This window comes from Arvicanthis niloticus, chromosome 24 (genome assembly GCF_011762505.2).
Source record: "Arvicanthis niloticus isolate mArvNil1 chromosome 24, mArvNil1.pat.X, whole genome shotgun sequence".
NCBI classification, from domain to species: domain Eukaryota; kingdom Metazoa; phylum Chordata; class Mammalia; order Rodentia; family Muridae; genus Arvicanthis; species Arvicanthis niloticus.
In genome coordinates, this window is record NC_133432.1 from 37453253 (window position 1) to 37471231 (window position 17979).

At 43.7% G+C, this 17979-nt stretch overlaps 1 protein-coding gene across 1 annotated transcript; it reads right to left on the reverse strand.

The window, feature by feature from the left end:
• Nucleotides 1–13962: 13962 nt before the first annotated feature.
• Nucleotides 13963–16923, reverse strand: LOC143438148 (CD209 antigen-like protein C). Its single transcript, XM_076923754.1, has 8 exons — nt 16832–16923; nt 16602–16685; nt 16407–16490; nt 16006–16074; nt 15679–15756; nt 15299–15450; nt 14793–14905; nt 13963–14424 (listed from the first exon to the last, which is right to left on the reverse strand). Exons 1-8 carry the CDS (start codon nt 16869–16871, stop codon nt 14283–14285), a joined length of 762 nt encoding a protein of 253 aa, XP_076779869.1. The 5' UTR covers nt 16872–16923; the 3' UTR covers nt 13963–14282.
• Nucleotides 16924–17979: the final 1056 nt, after the last annotated feature.

Consider the following 17979-nt stretch of genomic DNA (forward strand, 5'->3'; position numbering starts at 1 on the left):
AGCTGGATTGTCAGATATTAAGGAAAGAGATAAAGAGATGTAGGGAGTTGTGATCTCAGAGTTGGATTCCATCCAGCTAGCTTATTATTTGTGCTTACAAAGGCAGACAGATCTCTGGATTCATTTGCCTTGTTAAAAAAATGTACTTGCTTTTTCTAAGAATCAAGGGGCTAAGGTCTTAAAATGCAGATTTGTGGGACAATCAAAAGAGATCCTGGGAGAATGATTGAATTGATATTTAAAGAGAAGATTAGGCTTTTGGTCTCCAAGAGCTGAGCTATCTAGATGAGTTGTCTAGAGCAGAAGATAGAGCTGTCAGCTTGCTCTCATCCTTGACTTTGAGTCATTTCTTCTGCTGCTCCCAAACACCCCTTCCTCAGGACTTGCTCTCCAAGCTGAGGCTGGTCCTTGGCATTGTCGTCTGTATCAATGTGTTCAAGGCAGTTTCCCACTTTCTCTTCTGTTAGATTTAGTGTGTCTAGTTTTATGTTGAGGTCTTTGATCCACTTGGACTTGAGTTTTGTGCAGGGTAATAAATATGGGATCTATTTGCATTCTTCTACATGTAGACATCCAGTTGTAACAGCACCACTTGTTGATCCTCTTTTTCCTCCATTGTATAGTTTTAGCTTCTTTGTCAAAAATTAAGTGTCTGTAACTGTGTGGATTTATTTCTGGGTCTTTGATGGAATTCCATTGATCAACCTATCTGTTTTTATGCCAGTATCATGTAGTTTTTATTAGTATTGTTCTGTAGTACAGCTTGAAATTGGAGTTGATGATACCTCCAGAAGTTCTTTTATTGTACAGGACTATAGGATGGAATTTGAAAATATCATCTTCAGTGGGGATTCAGTGGTCTTTCAGACCAGAAAGACACCATCGTATGTACTCATAAGTGAATATTAGCCACAAAGTATGGGATAACCATGCTACAATCCACAGACTCAAGGAAGCTAAGTAACAAGGAGGGCCCAAGGGAGGATGCTTGAATCCCACCCAGAAGGGGAAATAAAATAGACATCAGACGTGGATGGAGGGAGGGAACTGGATGGGAGAGGTGGTGGGGATCAAGTGTGGGGTAAGGTGAGGAGAGGACTGTGAAAAGATAGAAATTGGTGGGGGGGCCTCTCTAGGATGAGCCAGAGACCTGGGATGGGGGAGGCTCCAGGGAATCTATGGGGGTGACCCTAGCTGAGACCCCTAGCCTTGGGGTATGGGGGAGGAAGGGTGGATATGGAGCCTGAAGTGGCTACCTCCTGAAGCTAGGCAGGACTTCCAGTGGAGGAAAAGGTACACCAACTCACCTGCAAAACTTTCAACCCTAAATTTGTCTGCCTAAAGGATGTGTGGAGGTAGATGAAACAGAAATTGAGGGAATAGCCAACCAATGACTGGCCCAAGTTGAGACCCATCCCATAGGAAAGAGCCAACCCCATGACACTTTAAATGATACTCTGATATACTTGCAGACAGGAGCCTAGCATAGCTGTTTGCTGAGAGTCTTCATTCAGCCACCAATGGAAACATGCAGAGATCCACAGCCAAGCATTAGGCAGAGTTTGGGGGTATAGTGGAAAAATTCAAGGAAGGATTGAGGGAGCCAGAGGGGCCAAGGACACCACAAGACCAACAAAGTCAACTAACTGGACCCATAGGGGTTCACAGAGACTGAACCAAAGAGCATGCATAGACTGGACCTAGGCCCCCTACACATTTGTAGCAGATGTGCAGCTTGGTCTTCGTGTGGGTCCCCTAACAATTGGAGCTAGGTCCGACTCTGACTCTGTTGTCTGCCTTTGGATCCCTTTCATCTAGCTGGGCTGCCTTGTCTGGCCTCAGTAGGAGAGGATGCACCTAGTTCTGCTGCAACTTGATGTGCCAGGGCAGGCTGGTACCCATGGGGGGCCCTTCACTTCTCTGAGAAGAATGGGAGAAGGGAATGGGTGAATGAGGGGTGCAAGGGTGAGCCTGGGAGGAGAGGAGGGTGCAAGGCTGTGATCAGGATATAAAGTGAATGAATAAATAAATAAATAAATGAAAAAACTGGAGAGACCTTGTACTAGTAACTTAACAGCACATCTGAAAGACCTAGGAAAACAAGAAGTAATAAAGAAGTCATAATACCCCAAAAGGAATAGATGGTAAGAAATAAACTAATAGCTGAAATAAATAGAAACAATAACAAAAAATTACAAAGAATTAGTAAAATAGTTCGTTCTTTGAGAAAATCAATATGATCAACAAAATCTTAGCCAAATTTACTAAAGACACAGAGAGAAACCCAAATTAATAACATTAGAAAATAACTAATAAAATTAGAGGAGCAGGGTGGTGGTGGTGCACACCTTTAATATTAGCACTTGGGAGGCAGGGGTAGGGGTAGGGGAAGGGGCATCTCTGTGAGTTTGAGGTCAGCCTGGTCTACAGAGTGAGTTCCAGGACAGCCAAGACTACACAGTGAAACACTATCTGGAAAAACAAAAACAAACAAAACAACCTCAATTTTTTTCTGCCTACAGAATGTGCAGGGATAAAGATGGAACAGAGATTGAGGGAACAACCCAACTAATGACTGTCCCAATTAAGACCCATCCCATAGGAGAGAGCCAACCCTCTGACACTATAAATGATACTCTGGTATGCTTAGAGTAGACATAGCAATAGACACTGGGGAAACTCAGAGAATCATGAAGATATACTTAAAAAAAAACCCCAAACCCCTGTAGTCCACCAAACTGGAAAACCTAAAACAAATAGATAAGATTTTGATATATATGACCCACCAAATTAAATTATTAGCAGATAAGAAATTTAAACAGATCCATAAGCCCTAGTGAAATAGAAGCAGTGATTAAAAGTCTTGCAACCAAAAAGAAAGAAAAAACCTCAGGGTCAGATGATTTTAGCCCAAAATTCTACCAGACCTTCAAAAAAGAATTAATGCCAATACTTCTCAAATTACTCTGAAAAATGAAACCAAAGGAATGTTGCCTATTTGTTTTTGAGGCCACAGCTATTCTCATACCTAAATTACATGAAGACCCAACAAAGAAGGAGAATCATAGACCAATTTCTTTTATGAATGTAGATGCAAAAATTCTCAAAATACTTGCAAACCAAATCCAAGAATACATAAAAAAGATCACCTGCCATGATCAAGTTGGCTTCATTCCAGAGGTGCAGGGATGGTTCAACTTACATACATTGATAAACATAATATACATATACATAATATGCATAAATAAACCAAAAGAAAAAAACACATGATCATCTCACTAGATGCAAAAACCTTTATAAAATTCAACATCTCTTCCTGACAAAAGTCTTGGAGAAACTAGGGATACAGGAGACATATTTCAACACAATAAAGATGATTTACAGCAAGCCCACAACCAGTATCAACCATAACATAATTAACTGTTTCCACTAAATTCAGGAAAAAGACAAGACTGCCCACTCTTGCAATGTAAATTCAATATAGTACTAAAACCCTTAGCTAGAGCAATAAGACAACTGAAGAACATCAAAGGGATACAAACAAGACAGGAAGAAGTGTCTTTATTTACAGATGATATAATTTTTTACATAAAACTAAAACTCCACCAGGAAACTTCCACAGCTACTAAACACTTCCAGTAAAGTATCAGGATACAAAATTAACACATAAAAATCAGTAGCCTTTCTATATATCAGATGACTGACAGAGAAAGAAATCAGGGAAAGAATATCTTTCATAGTAGCCTCAGAAACATCTTGGAATCACTCTAAGCAAGAGAAAAACTTGTATCATAAAAACTTCAAGACACCAAAGGAGGATACTGAGGAAGATATTAGGAGAGGTTAAGGTATCCTATACTTATAGGATATGTAGGATTAATATAGTAAAAATGTCCATCCTACCAAAGGCAATCTACAAATTCAATGTAATACCACCAAAATTCCAACACAATTCTTCACAGCAATTGAAATGATAATTTTTAGCTTCATATGGGAACACACAGACACAGACACACACACACACACACACTTCTCCCCCCAAGACTCCTAAGATAAGTAAAACAATCAATACTACTACTACTAATAACAACAACAATAATAATAATCAGCTAGAGGTATCACCACTCCAGATTTCAAGTTGTACAGCAGAGCTATAGTAATAAAAACAGCACTGTATTGGCATAAAACCAGACACATGGACAATGGAATCAAGTCAAAGACCCAGACATAAGTCTGTATACCTGTGAACACTTGAGTTTCGACAAGGAAGTCACATTAGAGAAAAGATAGCATTTTTAACAAATGGTGCTGGTCAAACTGGATGACTACATATAGAGGAATGAAGTTAGATCCATATTTTTCACCCTACACAAAACAACTCCGAAATGAATTGAGGACCTCACCATAAGTCCCAATATACTGAATCAGACTGAAGAGAAAGTGAAGAATACTCTTGAACTCATTGGCACAGGAAAAGACTCTGAATAGAACACCAACAGCACAGGCAGTACCAATGACAAAAAATAGGACCTCATGAAACTGAGAAGCTCCTGTTTGGCAAAGGACACTGTCATTTAGAGAAAGTGACAGCTTGAAGAATGGTAAAAGATTTTTACCAATCACACATCTGATAGAGGGTTAATATCTATATAAGGAACTCAGAATATATAAAGAGTTAAAAAAACTGCACATCAAGAAAATAAATGTCTCGAAACATGAAATGTAAAACTAAACAAAGTTCTCAAAAGTGGAAACACAAACTGAGAAACACTTAAAGGAATGGACAACATCCTTAGTCATCTGGGAGATGCAAATTAAAATTACTTTGAGATTTCATCTTACACCTGTCAGAACGGCCGAGATCAGTAAAACAAGTTGACAGCCCATGCTGGCAAGAATTGGGAGGAGTGGTAAGAGGAACAGTTATTCATTGCTGGTGGGACTGCAAATTTGTGTAGTCACTATGTAAATTAGTGTGGAGTTTTCTCAGGAATGCGTGGTATTCCTCAGGAAGCTGGGAATAAATCTATCTCAAGATGTAGCTATACCACTCTTGGAATATACCCAAAGGACCCTTCATCACATTACAGAGGCACTTGTCGATTCATGTTCATTGCTGCTCTATTCTTGATACCCCAAACTTGCAAACAATCTAGATGCCATCAGCTGATGAATATATAAAGAAAATGTGTCACATGCGCAGAACAGAATATTACTCAGCCTTTAAAAAAATTATGAAATTCTCAGGTGGCTGGAGCCAGAAAAAATCATCCTGAATCAGATAACCAACCCCCAAAGACAAATATGGTATGTATTCACTCATCTATGGATGTTATCTGTTAAATCTTCAATAAGCAGGCTACAATCTGCATAAGGAAAGAGGCTCATATAGAGTAAGGAGGAGAGGGAGGGATTTCCTGAGGAAAAGGAAATAGAATATAATTATGAAAGACATGTATGAGAGTGGAATAGAAGGAGTAAATGTGAGGGAGAGCAAGGAAGGGGATGTATAGAGGGGCAGCGGTCACTAAGGGTCATTTGAGGGGGTCACATGGGAACCTATTTCTGGAAGCTACTTAGAATATATACACATATGAAAGAAATCTTAATGGAGTCACCAAATAATGAGGGAGACGATGCCCAAACTAGATATCTTATGTCACCATGTGAACCCTCTTGTACCAGAATGGTAATCCAACCAGATGGGTTACATTTAGTCGAGTTGTTGGCCAAAGGGGCCTCGTGGAAATTCCCATACACCTCATGCTATTGTTAAGGTTATTGATTGCTTTCTATGAACTAATAAGGCCCTATTGTTGAAGACGACACTTATCAAACATGGAGAAATCAAGCTGGTACCTAACAAAAGCCTCCACTCCTACTGACTGGTGTTCACGGTACTGCAAGGTACTCTGCGTCATTCCAGAGGAGGATGGTAAACACCACGGCACCTACAAATCCTGTGACCTACATTGGTGGCCCGCCTGCATGCTATGCTAGTGCAATAGTGGCACAAACGTTGTGGAAATAACCAACTACTCTCTGACTGGATTTAAAGCCCACTCCAAGAGTTCGAACCCATTACTGAAATTGCTCAGCTGGTTAAGAACCTAAGACCGGATGGAACTTGGGCCTAGGGGAAAACCAAGGGAAATTAACACAGAGATCCACAACTGGACAGGATGTAGGGAATGAGAGACTTTGGATCATTCAGTCCTAAATGGATGTCTTCATCAATCCTCTTCCCTCAGGGGTCAGGGGGCAATATTAAGGAGGAGGCAGAATGATTTTAAAAGTCAGAGGGGATGGATGACTTCAAGGAAACAGTATCCTCCAGATACAGCAGCATTAATGCACATATGAATCGATGGAGTGAAGCCCTCAGTATTTGGAGTGGTAGCACACATAGCGCCTGCACGGAATCAGGTCACACAGGATTCCAATGATGAGATGGGAAAGTAGACCAAAAAGCTTTCTGAAATTGACACTTACAAAGAAAAGAAAGAGTTTTCTCCAGTGGCATCTCATTGGCTATATTAACCATGCTTTATGTTAGTTCCCATGCCTAGCAGTAAATAGCCATAACAAAATGAACTCTATGATATTTTTTGTAGATGTATTGCTTCAAATTGCTTTGTCTGTATGATTTTTGCCTGGTTGTTTTTTTGTTTTGTTTTGCTTTGTTTTTGTATTTGTGTATGTTTCATTTTTTATTTTTATATATTTTTAATTTTTTTTTAAGTCAAAAGGTGTGGAGCTAGGTGCATGGGGGAGGTGAGGGGAAGCTGAGAGGAGTTGGGGAGGTGAAGAGTGTGATCAGAGCATATTGATTGAAAAAATTGAAAAATATGAATCCCTCTTTTTCTCGGTATTCAGGACTTTTAGAATAATTGCATATTGAATTTTGTAAAAATCTGCATCTATTAAAACAATCACTTGGTTGCTGTTCTTGGATCCATTTATGTGATTTTAATTACAGTTATTGATTAATATATGTTGAACCACTAAGCCACCTCTGTAGGCTGAAATTTTTCAAAATCTACTCTAATTATGGTTCTTTAACACTTTAACTGCCCACCAGGGCTAGGGAAAAGGAAGGTTGATAGGAAATGAGGTTGTGGGTCTGTTTAGAAATAGTACTTTGGGGTGATTCCAGTCTTCACTGTCAGCAGATCATTCCACTAGCAAAACACCAAACTCGAATCAGTAGCAGCAGCCAGATCCAGAAGAAACAGAGAGGCTCCAATGAAGTGGCAAGAAGCAGCCGGAACACCACCAGAAGTTCTTTGGTGTGTTTCTCTCTATGAAGTTACACCAAGCGAGGATCAGCAAAGAAAGCAAGGCAAACCAATGCAAAATGTTGTCAGCAAAGACCAGCCTCAGTGAAGCTCAAGGAAGACCAGCAAGAGCTGCAATGCAAGGTTGATGTTCACTGTCTGTTGGGTTATACTTACACTCTTTCCAAACATCATACGCCTCTCAAGCGTCTGCTCCAGCAAACCATCACATGCCCCTTCTCCAAGCAACTTCCAGAAAAACACCATGTGTCTATTCTCAGCAAAACATCCTCTCATGTATCTGCTTCAGCAAAACATCCTCTCATAAGACAGCTTCTAGAAAAACATCACGTGACACAACTGAGTCTCCAATGAAAACAAAAATTCCCACTTCACACCCCTGCATCTCTGGATGAAATCAACTTGAACATCATGAGTGATGTCTGATTTTTTTTTGACAGAGAACTCACCATGTAGTACTAGCTGTCCTGAAATTCAGTTACCTAAAGCAGGCTGCCTTTGAACTCACAGAGATCCACCTGCCTCTGACTTCCAAGTGTCAGGGTGACAAGCCTGCACCACCATACACAGCTTAGATGTATCTTGGCTTTGGTTGATAAGTATTTTGCTAAGAACGTTGTGCCTATGTTTGTCAGAGAGCTTGGTTTATGATTGTTGTTGTGTTCTTATTTTTGGTACCACGATAAAACTTATAGCTTAGATCTAGTAAAATCAGCTGTGAACCCATTTGTGTACCAGAAGCATTTTCTCCACATAGTGTGTGCCCAAGCAGGTGCTCACGTATTGTGGAGAACAGAGGAAAACTTACAGGAGTCAGATTTCTCCTTCCACTATGTGGGTTAAGGGGACAGAACTTAAATCTTAAGGCTTGTCAGCAAGCGTCCTTACCAGCTGAGCCACATCGCTGGCAAGCATTTCATTCATCAGTTGAACTTAAAGAATTGCTATTTTATTAAGCTCTTAACTTACCAATGTGCTTTTAAATATGTGTTTCTAAAACATGGATTTAGAGTCTACTAACATTTGCCTATAAAACCAAGACTAGCCTGGGCTACAAGAAAACTTGTCTCAAACAAAACAAAACCGAACAAACATTCCTTCTAAAAAATTCCACCCAAACCAAACCATACCTACAGCACTAAACAGTGATATATAAGAAAAAATTAAATGGGGGAGGATGTTTATCCTCTTGCAAGATAAATAAATCTTTTTTTCTATAAATTGTGTTGGTAATAGTGTTTTATTGCAGCCAGAGAAAAGTAACCAATAAAACTCCTAACACAAATAAACAAAAAATGTAAAAACAGAAATGCTAACTTGTTTGATTTTGATCATTACAAACTGGGGATATATAATAAAAGTTCCATTTATATACATATGTATAGATGTCAACTATTTTATATCTATACATTTATTATTTATTTGGGATGTGGGTAGATGGGCGTGTGTGGAGAGCGGAGAGCGGTTGTAGGAATGAATCCTCTTCTTTCATCAGGTGGGTTTACAGGCATCAAACTCATGTCTTCAGTCTCTGACCTGCTGAGCAGTCTCGTTAGCCTCTAGCTGTGGTTGTAGAATTTTCTGCAGATAGTTTGGGATTTTACATCTGGCTTATTGGATCCTGGCTGATATGATGATTAATGGTCATTGTCAACTTGTTTTGTGGCCATCTAGGAGGCAAGTCTGGCAGTGTCTCTATATTTACTAGTCAGGGTTCTCTAGAGACACTGAACTTATAGAATAAATCTCTCTCTAAAATTTTATATACATATATAAAATATGTATATATTATATGTACATATGTATATAATATATATATATATATACACACACACATATTGAAGGGAATTTATTAGAATGACTTCACAGGCTGTGTGTGGTCCAGCTAATCCAACAATTGCTGGCTATGAATGAGAAGTTCAAGAATCCAGTAGTTGCTCAGTGTACAAGGCTGAATGTCTCAGCCGGTCTTCAGCAGACATTGGAACCTCAAAGGCGTAGGCTTTAATGCCAGTGAAAGAATAGACTTGCTAGCAAGGCAGAAGCAAGCAGACAAATAGCGCTTTCCCCATGTCCTTGCATAGGCTTCTAGCAGAAGGTGTGCCCCAGATTAAAGATGTGTCTTCTTGCCTCCAGATCCAGATCAAAGGCATATGATCAAAAGATCTGGACTAGAAGTGGATTTACCCACTTCAAACCAAGCCCTCCCCCCCCCCCAAAAAAAAAAAAATCTCTCACGGTGTGCTCTCCATTTCTGGACTATGGTTCATTCCCGATAAAGTCAAGTTGACAATCAAGAGCAGCCATCACAGTGTCTGAGGGTGTTTTCAGAGGAGTTTAACTGTGGTAGGGAGGCCCATTCTTTTTTTCCCCCCCGCATGATGTATTTATTTATTTATTTTATGTATTTGATGTATTTGAGTACTCTATCTGCATGTACACCTACATGCCAGAAGAGGGCATCAGAACTCAGTATTGATGGTAGTAAGCCATTGTGTGGTTGTTGAGACGAAGAGCAGCCAGTGCTCTTAACCTCTGAGCCATCTCTCCAGCCTTGAAGGCCCATTTTAAGGTGAGTGGCACCATCTGAAGGGCTACATTCCGGCCCCAAATGAAAAATGCAAGAAAACAGTACCAGTGTTCAATCCTGTCTGCTCCCTAAGTCCAAATGCAATGTGACCAGCTGCTGTACATTCTGGGTACCACAGTGGGCTGCGTCCTCGAATGAGGAGCCAAAATAAAACTTTCGTTTGCCAGATGATTTATTACAGCAGTGAGAAAAACAACACACTGGGTGGGTATCTTAGGGTTCTACTGCTGTGATAAAACACCACTGCCAAAAGCAACTCAGGGAAGAAAGTGTATTTTATCTACACATCTATATCAGTTTATTCTTAAAGGAAGTCACGGTAGGAACTCAAGGTAGAACTGAAGGGAAAGCCATGGAAGAACACTGTCTATTGGCTTACTCAGTCTGCTTTCTTAAACACTCCAGGCAGGTCATCTTCCCAGCACAATCTACAGTAGCCTTCCATACCAAAACCCTACAAGCTCGCCTATAGCCCAATATTATGGAGGGATTTTCTTTCTTTTTCCATTAATTAATTAATTAATTAATTAATAATATCCTGATGACAGCTTCTCCTCCCTCCTCTCCTCCCAGTTCTTCTCTCTCTCCTCTCCTCCCCATAATTCTTTCTCTGAAGAGAAAGGGAGGATTGTAGGCATTTTCTAATCATGGTTCTTTCTTCTCAGATAACCCTAGCTTGTTCAACTTGATAAAAACACCAAGCAGGACAATGGAACTTTGTTAACTTGACACATAATCCAAGCCATTGCTAAACCATAACATTTTCTTTCTTGTTTATCCTCGAGATCTCTAATATTAATATTAATGTCACAACATAAAATAGTTCAACTTTTAAAATCCTGCAGTTTTTTTTTTTTTTTTTTTTTTTTTTTTTTTTTTTTTTTTTTTTAAATTCAAGCACTTTGAAAATTCAGCCATTTGCCTGGGTGGTGGTGGTGGTGGTGGTGGTGGTGGTGGTGGTGGTGGTGGTGCTCTGTACCTTTAATCCCAGTACTCAGGAGGAAGAGGCAGGTGGATAACTGAGTTTGGGGCCAGTCTAGTCTACAGAGTGAGTTTCAGGACAGCCAGGGCTACCCTGTCTTGAAAAACAAAACAAAACGAACAAAAAAACTCCAGACTCTTTAAGACATCCAAAGTCTCTTTCAAAATTCAAAGCCTCTCTAACATTCCAAAGTTTCTTTAAAATTGCAAAGTTTGTCCAAAATATCCAAGGACTCTCAAGTTGCAGTTTCTCTAAGATATCCAAGGTTTTGTTAACTGTAGGCTTCTGTATAATAAAATTAGATTCTTTGAACTCCACAAAAAGCAGTGGCCAGCGAGGTGGAAGGTACATCATCAGGCAAGTGCTGAGAGAGGGAGTGTCCCTTATCAAGGAGCTGATTTTGGAACAGGCTCTCTGGTCCTGAGGTCAGTGAGGGAAGCAAAGCATCCAGGAGCGCAGAGGCAGCAGAACAAACAGAGCAACGCTTTTCGTGATTTCTGGCGCCACCCAGAGGACTGAGGGAGAATTTTTCTCCGAGTTGCTAAAAGCTTGCTTAGTGGGTGCTCTCTGTCTCTCTGTCTCTGTCTCTCTGTCTCTCTGTCTCTCTCTCTCTCCTCCTCTCTCTCCCCCTCCCTCCTTCCCTCCCTCTTTTTCTTTCTTCTTTCCTTTTTTCTTTCATTTCCTTCTTTCTTTTTCTTCCTTTCTCTCTTTTTCAATAATTCATTTTTTAATTCACTTTACATCCCGACCACAGCCCCCTCCCTCCTCTTCTCCAAGTCCCACCCTGACAAATCCCTCCCCTTCTCCGCAGAAAATGGATGCCCCCCCCCCGTACTGCCCCATCCTGGGACATCTAGTCCCAGTAGGACTAGGTCCACCCAGGCAGTCCAGGTAGGGGGAAGGGGATCCAATGGCAGGGAACAGAGACCAAGACACCCCTGTTCTGCTTGTTAGGGGACCTACATGAAGCCCAAGCTGCACACTTGCTACAGATGTGTGTGTGTGTGTGTGTGTGGGGGGGGCTAGGTCTAGCTCCTGCTTGCTCCCTGGTTGGTGGTTCAGTCTCTGTGAGTCTCATGGTCCCAGGTTAGTTGACTCTGCAGTTCTTCTTGTGGTGTCCTTGACCCCTCAGGCTTGCCCAAATCTATCTTCCTTTCTTCCACAGGACTTCCTGAGCTCTGCCTGATGTTTGGCTGTGGGTCACTGCGTTTGCCTCCATCAGCTGCCAAATGAAGCCTCTCAGAAGACAGTTCTGCTAGGCTCCTGTCTGTAAGCATAGCATCATTAATAGTATCAGGGGGTGGTTCTTTCACATGAGATAGGTCTCAAGTTGGGGGCAGTCATTGGTTGGCAGTTCCTCCAGTATCTGCTTCTTCTTTATTCCTGCACATCTTGTAGGCAGGACAGATTTTGAGCTGGAGGTTTTATGGATGGATTGACATCCCCCTCCCTGGGGATGGAAGTCCTGCCTGGCTACAGGAGGTGGTCACTTCAGTCTCTATATCCAGCTATACCACTCCTAGGCATATACCCCAAAGATGTTCCACTATACCACAGGGACATTTGCTCAACTATGTTCATAGCAGCTTTATCCATGATAGCCAGACACTGGAAACATCCTAAATATCCCTCAACTGAAGACTGGATACAGAAAATGTGGTACATGTACACAATAGACAACTATTCGGCTATTAAAAGCAAAGGCATCATGAATTTTGCAGGCAAGTGGATGGTACTTGAGACTATCATCCTAAGTGAGGTAACCCAGAGCCAGAAAGACACGCATAGTATGTATTCACTTATAAGTTGTTATTTGCCACAAAGTGCAGGACAATCATGCTACAACCTACAGACCCAAAGTAACTGCATAACAAGAAGGTCCCAAGGGAGGGTGCACAAGTCTCACTCAGAAGGGGAAACTAAATAGTTATTTGAGGTGGATGGAGAGAGGAACTCGTGTAGGAGGGGATAGGGGAGAGAAAGGGAACAGGGTTGGTGATCAGGCATGAGGAGAAGATGGACAGGAGAGGGCTGGGAATGAGACTGGGAATGGGACGGGGAATTGGTGGAGAGGGCATCTCTGGTGACTAGCTAGAGGCCTGGGATGGGGGAGAATATGAGGAGTCTATTGGGGTGACCCTAGCTGAGATTCCCTTAGGTTTCTAGATACTAGGGGGAGGCTGAGCCTTTGACACCACCAGCAAAAAGAGTCTTCCTGACTGGGAGACAGTGGGCTCTGGAGACAGCTTTCCTGAGGGAGAGATGCTGTGTGTGTGTGTGTGGGGGGGGCTCTTTATCCTTCCCCTGGCCTTAGGTGCCAGGAGAAACTGAGGATCAAGGTAAGGGGAACACCAGGATGACATTGGCTTGCTTCTTGAGAACATGGAACCTATTGGGGAGGTGGAAGAAGCGCAGGCAGAAGGTTGAGCCAAGACAAAGGGGAGGAGGCGGGAAGTGGCTGAAGTCACCTTGAGGTTTGGGTGGCTCTTTGTAGCCTAGGGAGACGCCCAGAGGGCTGGTCATCCCTTGACTAGTTCCACAGAGGTTTCGTTTCAGAGCAAAGGATGTACTAAGCTCCAGAACCGCCAGATGATGACTGCAACATTTTATTTGAGCTGGGTACAGTGGTATAAACCCTGGAAGGAGTGCTTGGGGGGTCTGTGAACAAATAATTGGTTATGAATGAATGAATGAATGACTGAAGAGAGAAATAGAAGCATGTGGAGATGGGAGAGACAGACAGACAGACAGACACAGAGAGAATATGAAAACGTGAATGTGAGTAAGAATGCACTCATAAGGTGTACAGGTACCAATTCAGTGTTTTCAAAAATATTCATCCAGGTGTAGTGCTGCATGCCTTTAATTCCAGCACTCAGGAGACAGAAGCAGATAGACCTCTGTGAGTTCAAGGCCAGCCAGGCATACATAATGAGACTCTGTCACAAACCAACCAACCAACCAACCAACCAACCAAACAAACGAATTGCTCAAAACCCAAAGGTATTGTAGACACTAATATCCTAGTTAACATGAAACATGTAGAGTCCAGAAATAGAGAATCCACTAAATCGAAGACATCAAACTATGTATAAATTTAATAATTTATTCTTTTATTTGGGTGTTGGGGATGGGACTCAGAGAGTCACTCATGCTAGGCCAACTGGGGTGGATCACTGAGCTACACTCCAGCCCCAAGTGTGTGTGACTCTACTGAGGGGATTCATGGGCTCGAGATTTGTGTAACTGAAATCACCCACAGAGGAAGAGGGAAGAGCGGCAGGGGAGGGTGCCTCAGGAACTCTCTCAGGATCTCAAAGGTCTCAGAACAGAGACACTGGGATGAACAAGATGGCTGGAACTGGAGCAGAGTGTCCCCAAGTTGTCTGCGTGACTAGGGGAGCACAGACCCTCAGTGGCCAGGGCAGGGAGCCGAGGGTTGCTCACAGACCCAGAAGTTGTTTGCAGTACAAGTTCTGTCATTCCACTTATCTTCTGCCATTTCCACGCAGTCCTCATCCCCTAGATTATTGGGCTCCCCCTCTTTCCAGAAGCTGTAAACGTTACTAGTTATCAGAGACAGCCATCCTGCCCAGAACTACCCACTCCCTCATTCACTGCAGAAGTCCTGATCTTGGGCTTTCATAGACAAAGTCTGAGGATCAAGCCAGTGGACAGGGCAGGGCTTAGCAAAATGTGGGTTCTCATTTTGCTCACCATCTCATCTCCAAGAGAACCATCCCAGCAAGGTGAAAATGCAGATTCTGGGAACTTGGGCTAAGGCTCGAAGAACAGAAAAATCCAGGGATGTGGGGTCCTGAATTTGAAATGTCCCTGATACTTTCTAACACTGAAGGCTGTGTTTAGAGTAAGGGCCATCTGCCTGTCTCATGCCACTGGCCCATAGATTCTGAGTGTTCACCTGAGTTTGAGTGGAGTATCATCTACCCACTGCCAGGAACCTTCACGTCTGTGATCGCTGAGGCCGATCCAGGTAAGCTGACTCTTTCTGATGTGCCAGTATTTGAGGAATTGCTGGATGGAGGTGGGAGTCAGGATGGACAGAAGGATACCTCCACCCCTCCAAAACCCCACTCTCTCCTGCCTTCAGGCATGTTCTTTATGCACTCAAGCCTAGCACCATTAATTCTAGTTTTCTGGCATACAAATGCATCCGTGGGTGGGGGTTAAACAGGACATATGAGGAAATAAGTTTGTTTATATCTCAGCTCAAGAGAGTTACACAAGCTTCTCTGACTCCCTTCTGTCCCAACCCACCTCTCATGGGTTCTTCCCCTAGAGAATGTCCCCCCTCCATTGTGCTTTCTCCTATAGGAAGCCCCCTCAAACAGCATCTCCTCCACATCCCACAGCTTCCCATCTGGAGTCCAATGCCTACCTAGGACAGATGGCTGTGGCCCCACTCACCTGCTCTGCAACACTGTTGACAATCATCAGGTGGGCCCCAAGATCCTTGCAGGAGGAGGCAGAGGTTTCCCAGCTGCCCAGGGTTCTGGAGAAGAGGTAGCAGCTTCCCTGGAAGAGCTCCCAGTCCCAGGGACAGGGCCGGCACAGGCCAGCTACAGAGCAAACACTGAGCTCAGTGGTTGGGTTCTCTTCTCCCCTCTGTCCTGGACATTAGAGTCCAGAGCTGGCCTCCCATTTCAGTTATCAACTCACTGCTCCCAAAACCCAGACCACAGTCCTTGTGCTCTATCCTGCCTGCCTCAGTGGGAGACCCAGAAAGTGGATGCCAATTCCTCTGATGACCCCTCAGCTCTGTCCCAACTCAGGCCCTGGAGCCTCACCCAGTGAGGCATTGAACTGAGTCAGCTGCTGCTGGATCTGCTCCAAGCCAGAGTATGTCTGCTTCTGAGGAACAGCACCTACAAGGAGAGGTTGACAACAATTAACTATATGCCTGGTCCAAAGCTGGACCCACAGAATCACAGTTGGTGGTCACAATGACCCCAGGAACCCATTTCACAGACCAGAACACTGAGCCTCAGAATCTGTTAGGCCCAACAGGTCTCTGGCCTCCCCCATCCTGTCATGTACCCAGCATGCATGCCTGTGCCCATGATTACCCACCTCACACAACCTCAGAGTCCTCTCCCACCTAGAGCCTCAGTTACCATTATCCAAGCTGGAGCTACCCTGCTGATCCTGAGTCTGTCCCCTTGAGTATGCAGGAATCCTGGAAACTGCAAGAGAGAAGAGCATACACACCCACACCCCCTCATGAACACTGACAACAGTACCTGGCAGTGCCAAGTTCAGTTGCAAGGGAAAGATGAGGCAGGTTTCAGAGAGGGACAGTAAGCTGCTGGTGGTCACAAATCATGTGAGAGATGTGGACCTTAGATGTCCTAGCTGTGGTGAATTTGGGGGTAGGCAAGGATCATTACAGAGAAAAGAGTTCAGCTCCTGTCCCATGCTGGAGTTCTTGCTTACCAAGTGCAAAAACAAAATAATAAATAAAATAAAAACAGACCCCCCACTCCAGACCCCCTTTCCCAGCCCTGCCCTGACTTACCTTGAATCAGGGTGGCCAACATAAGCAAAAAGAGGCCCAAAGAGATGAGAAGCAGCAGAAGCCAGGGGACTCGGGTCAGATGTCCTGCGGAACCGACAGATGGGCAGAGCTGGGCTCACAAGGAGCAGATCCTGCTCTGCTGTGTTCATTCTGCAGAGGATCCCTGACACCTCTGTCCCCGAGTTACCCTGGTACCTTGCAAACTCTTGGGGCTGCAAATGAGACCCTCGGGGTCATTCTCAGAAAATCCCTGGTTTCTGGATGTGACCTCCTCCTCCTCTGAATGGGACATAACATAAGCAGCTGACCTTCAAATCTCAGGCCCCTCCCTCACCCTCCCATCCCCAAGCTGAATGCCAGGTCCAGATTACACTGGATCCTGGGTCCTGCTCCCCCGAAAGCACCTAGAGGGTGCCCAGCCTCACCGTGGTTCTTCGGCTGATGGAGCTCTGGCTCTCCTGCCATCTTCTGCTTCTCTTGGCTCCCCCGTCTCCACCTTCCCTCTGCCCTGGCATTTATATAACCCCGTGGCCCTCTGCAGCACCCTCTGTGAGGTCCATTCTTCTCTGACTCAGGGAAAAAAAAAGGAACAGGATAGGGACACCCTCACCCCGGAAAAGTGTGGGGAGAGAGACATTGCTTGACACAGCTAGAAGAATAGGTTGTAGAGTGGGGACAGGAGCTGTTTTGCATATTTTAGTAGCATTAGCTTGAAGCAGCTAGTTACAGTATATGTGCAGGCAGAAGAGAGCAATGGACTGATGCATGCCAGTGCTCAGCTTGCTTGCTTCCTCTCATCCTGGGATTTCTTGTCTAATGAATGTTGCCATCCACAGCGCTTTCCTACCTCAACTAAGCAAGTTAATCCTCCAAAGACTTGCCCAGAAGCCTGTACCCCAGGTGACTCTAACTTCTAGCAAGCTTTTCCTCTACAACCTACACTCCATACAGGGACTCGCACCATTACCATATATGAGTTTTTATCTCCTCCCTTGTGAAATGAAACTGTCTTCCAAAATAAGGCTGTCGTCCAATGGCGTGCAGAGGAATGTGTGCATATAATGTATGCTGCGACAGAGCCCCAGACACTGTGCTACGTGGTCCTTGTGGCATCGCTAACTCAGCTCTGAGGATAGAGTGGTCCCTGGTGTTCACTTGCTCATAGCTGAGTTTTACTTTGTAGGTGTTGAAAAGAATATTCCACCTTTGAGGGAAGCTTCTTAAGACTTGGGATGTTCCAGCATACATGGGCTGGGCTGAGGCTCCCCCGCACATATGTAACAGACATGCTCAGTCCCCATGTTGGTCCCTCAACAACTAGAGTGGGTACTGTCGCTAAAGCTGTTGCCTGGCTGTGGAATTTACTCCGTAACAGGGCTACCTGTCTGGACTCAGTGGGAGAGGATGCACATAACTCTGTAGAGACTTGATATGCCAGGGTTGGGGGATACCTGGTGGAGGGGGTGTATGCTACCCTCTCAGAGGAAAATGAGAGGGAGATGGGATGGACTCTATGAAGGGGGGGGGCAGGAGAGGAGTCAGCATGTGGGATGGAAATAAAAAAAAAGTGAAA

Coding starts and splice junctions, on each gene's coding strand:
- LOC143438148 (XM_076923754.1), bottom strand. CDS start 16,871: ATGGCAGGAGAGCCAGAGCTCCATCAGCCGAAGAACCACG. Junction 15,757..16,005: donor TAGCTCCAGCTTGGATAATG/GTAACTGAGGCT, acceptor CTCTCCTTGTAG/GTGCTGTTCCTCAGAAGCAG. Junction 14,425..14,792: donor GATACTCCACTCAAACTCAG/GTGAACACTCAG, acceptor TAACGTTTACAG/CTTCTGGAAAGAGGGGGAGC.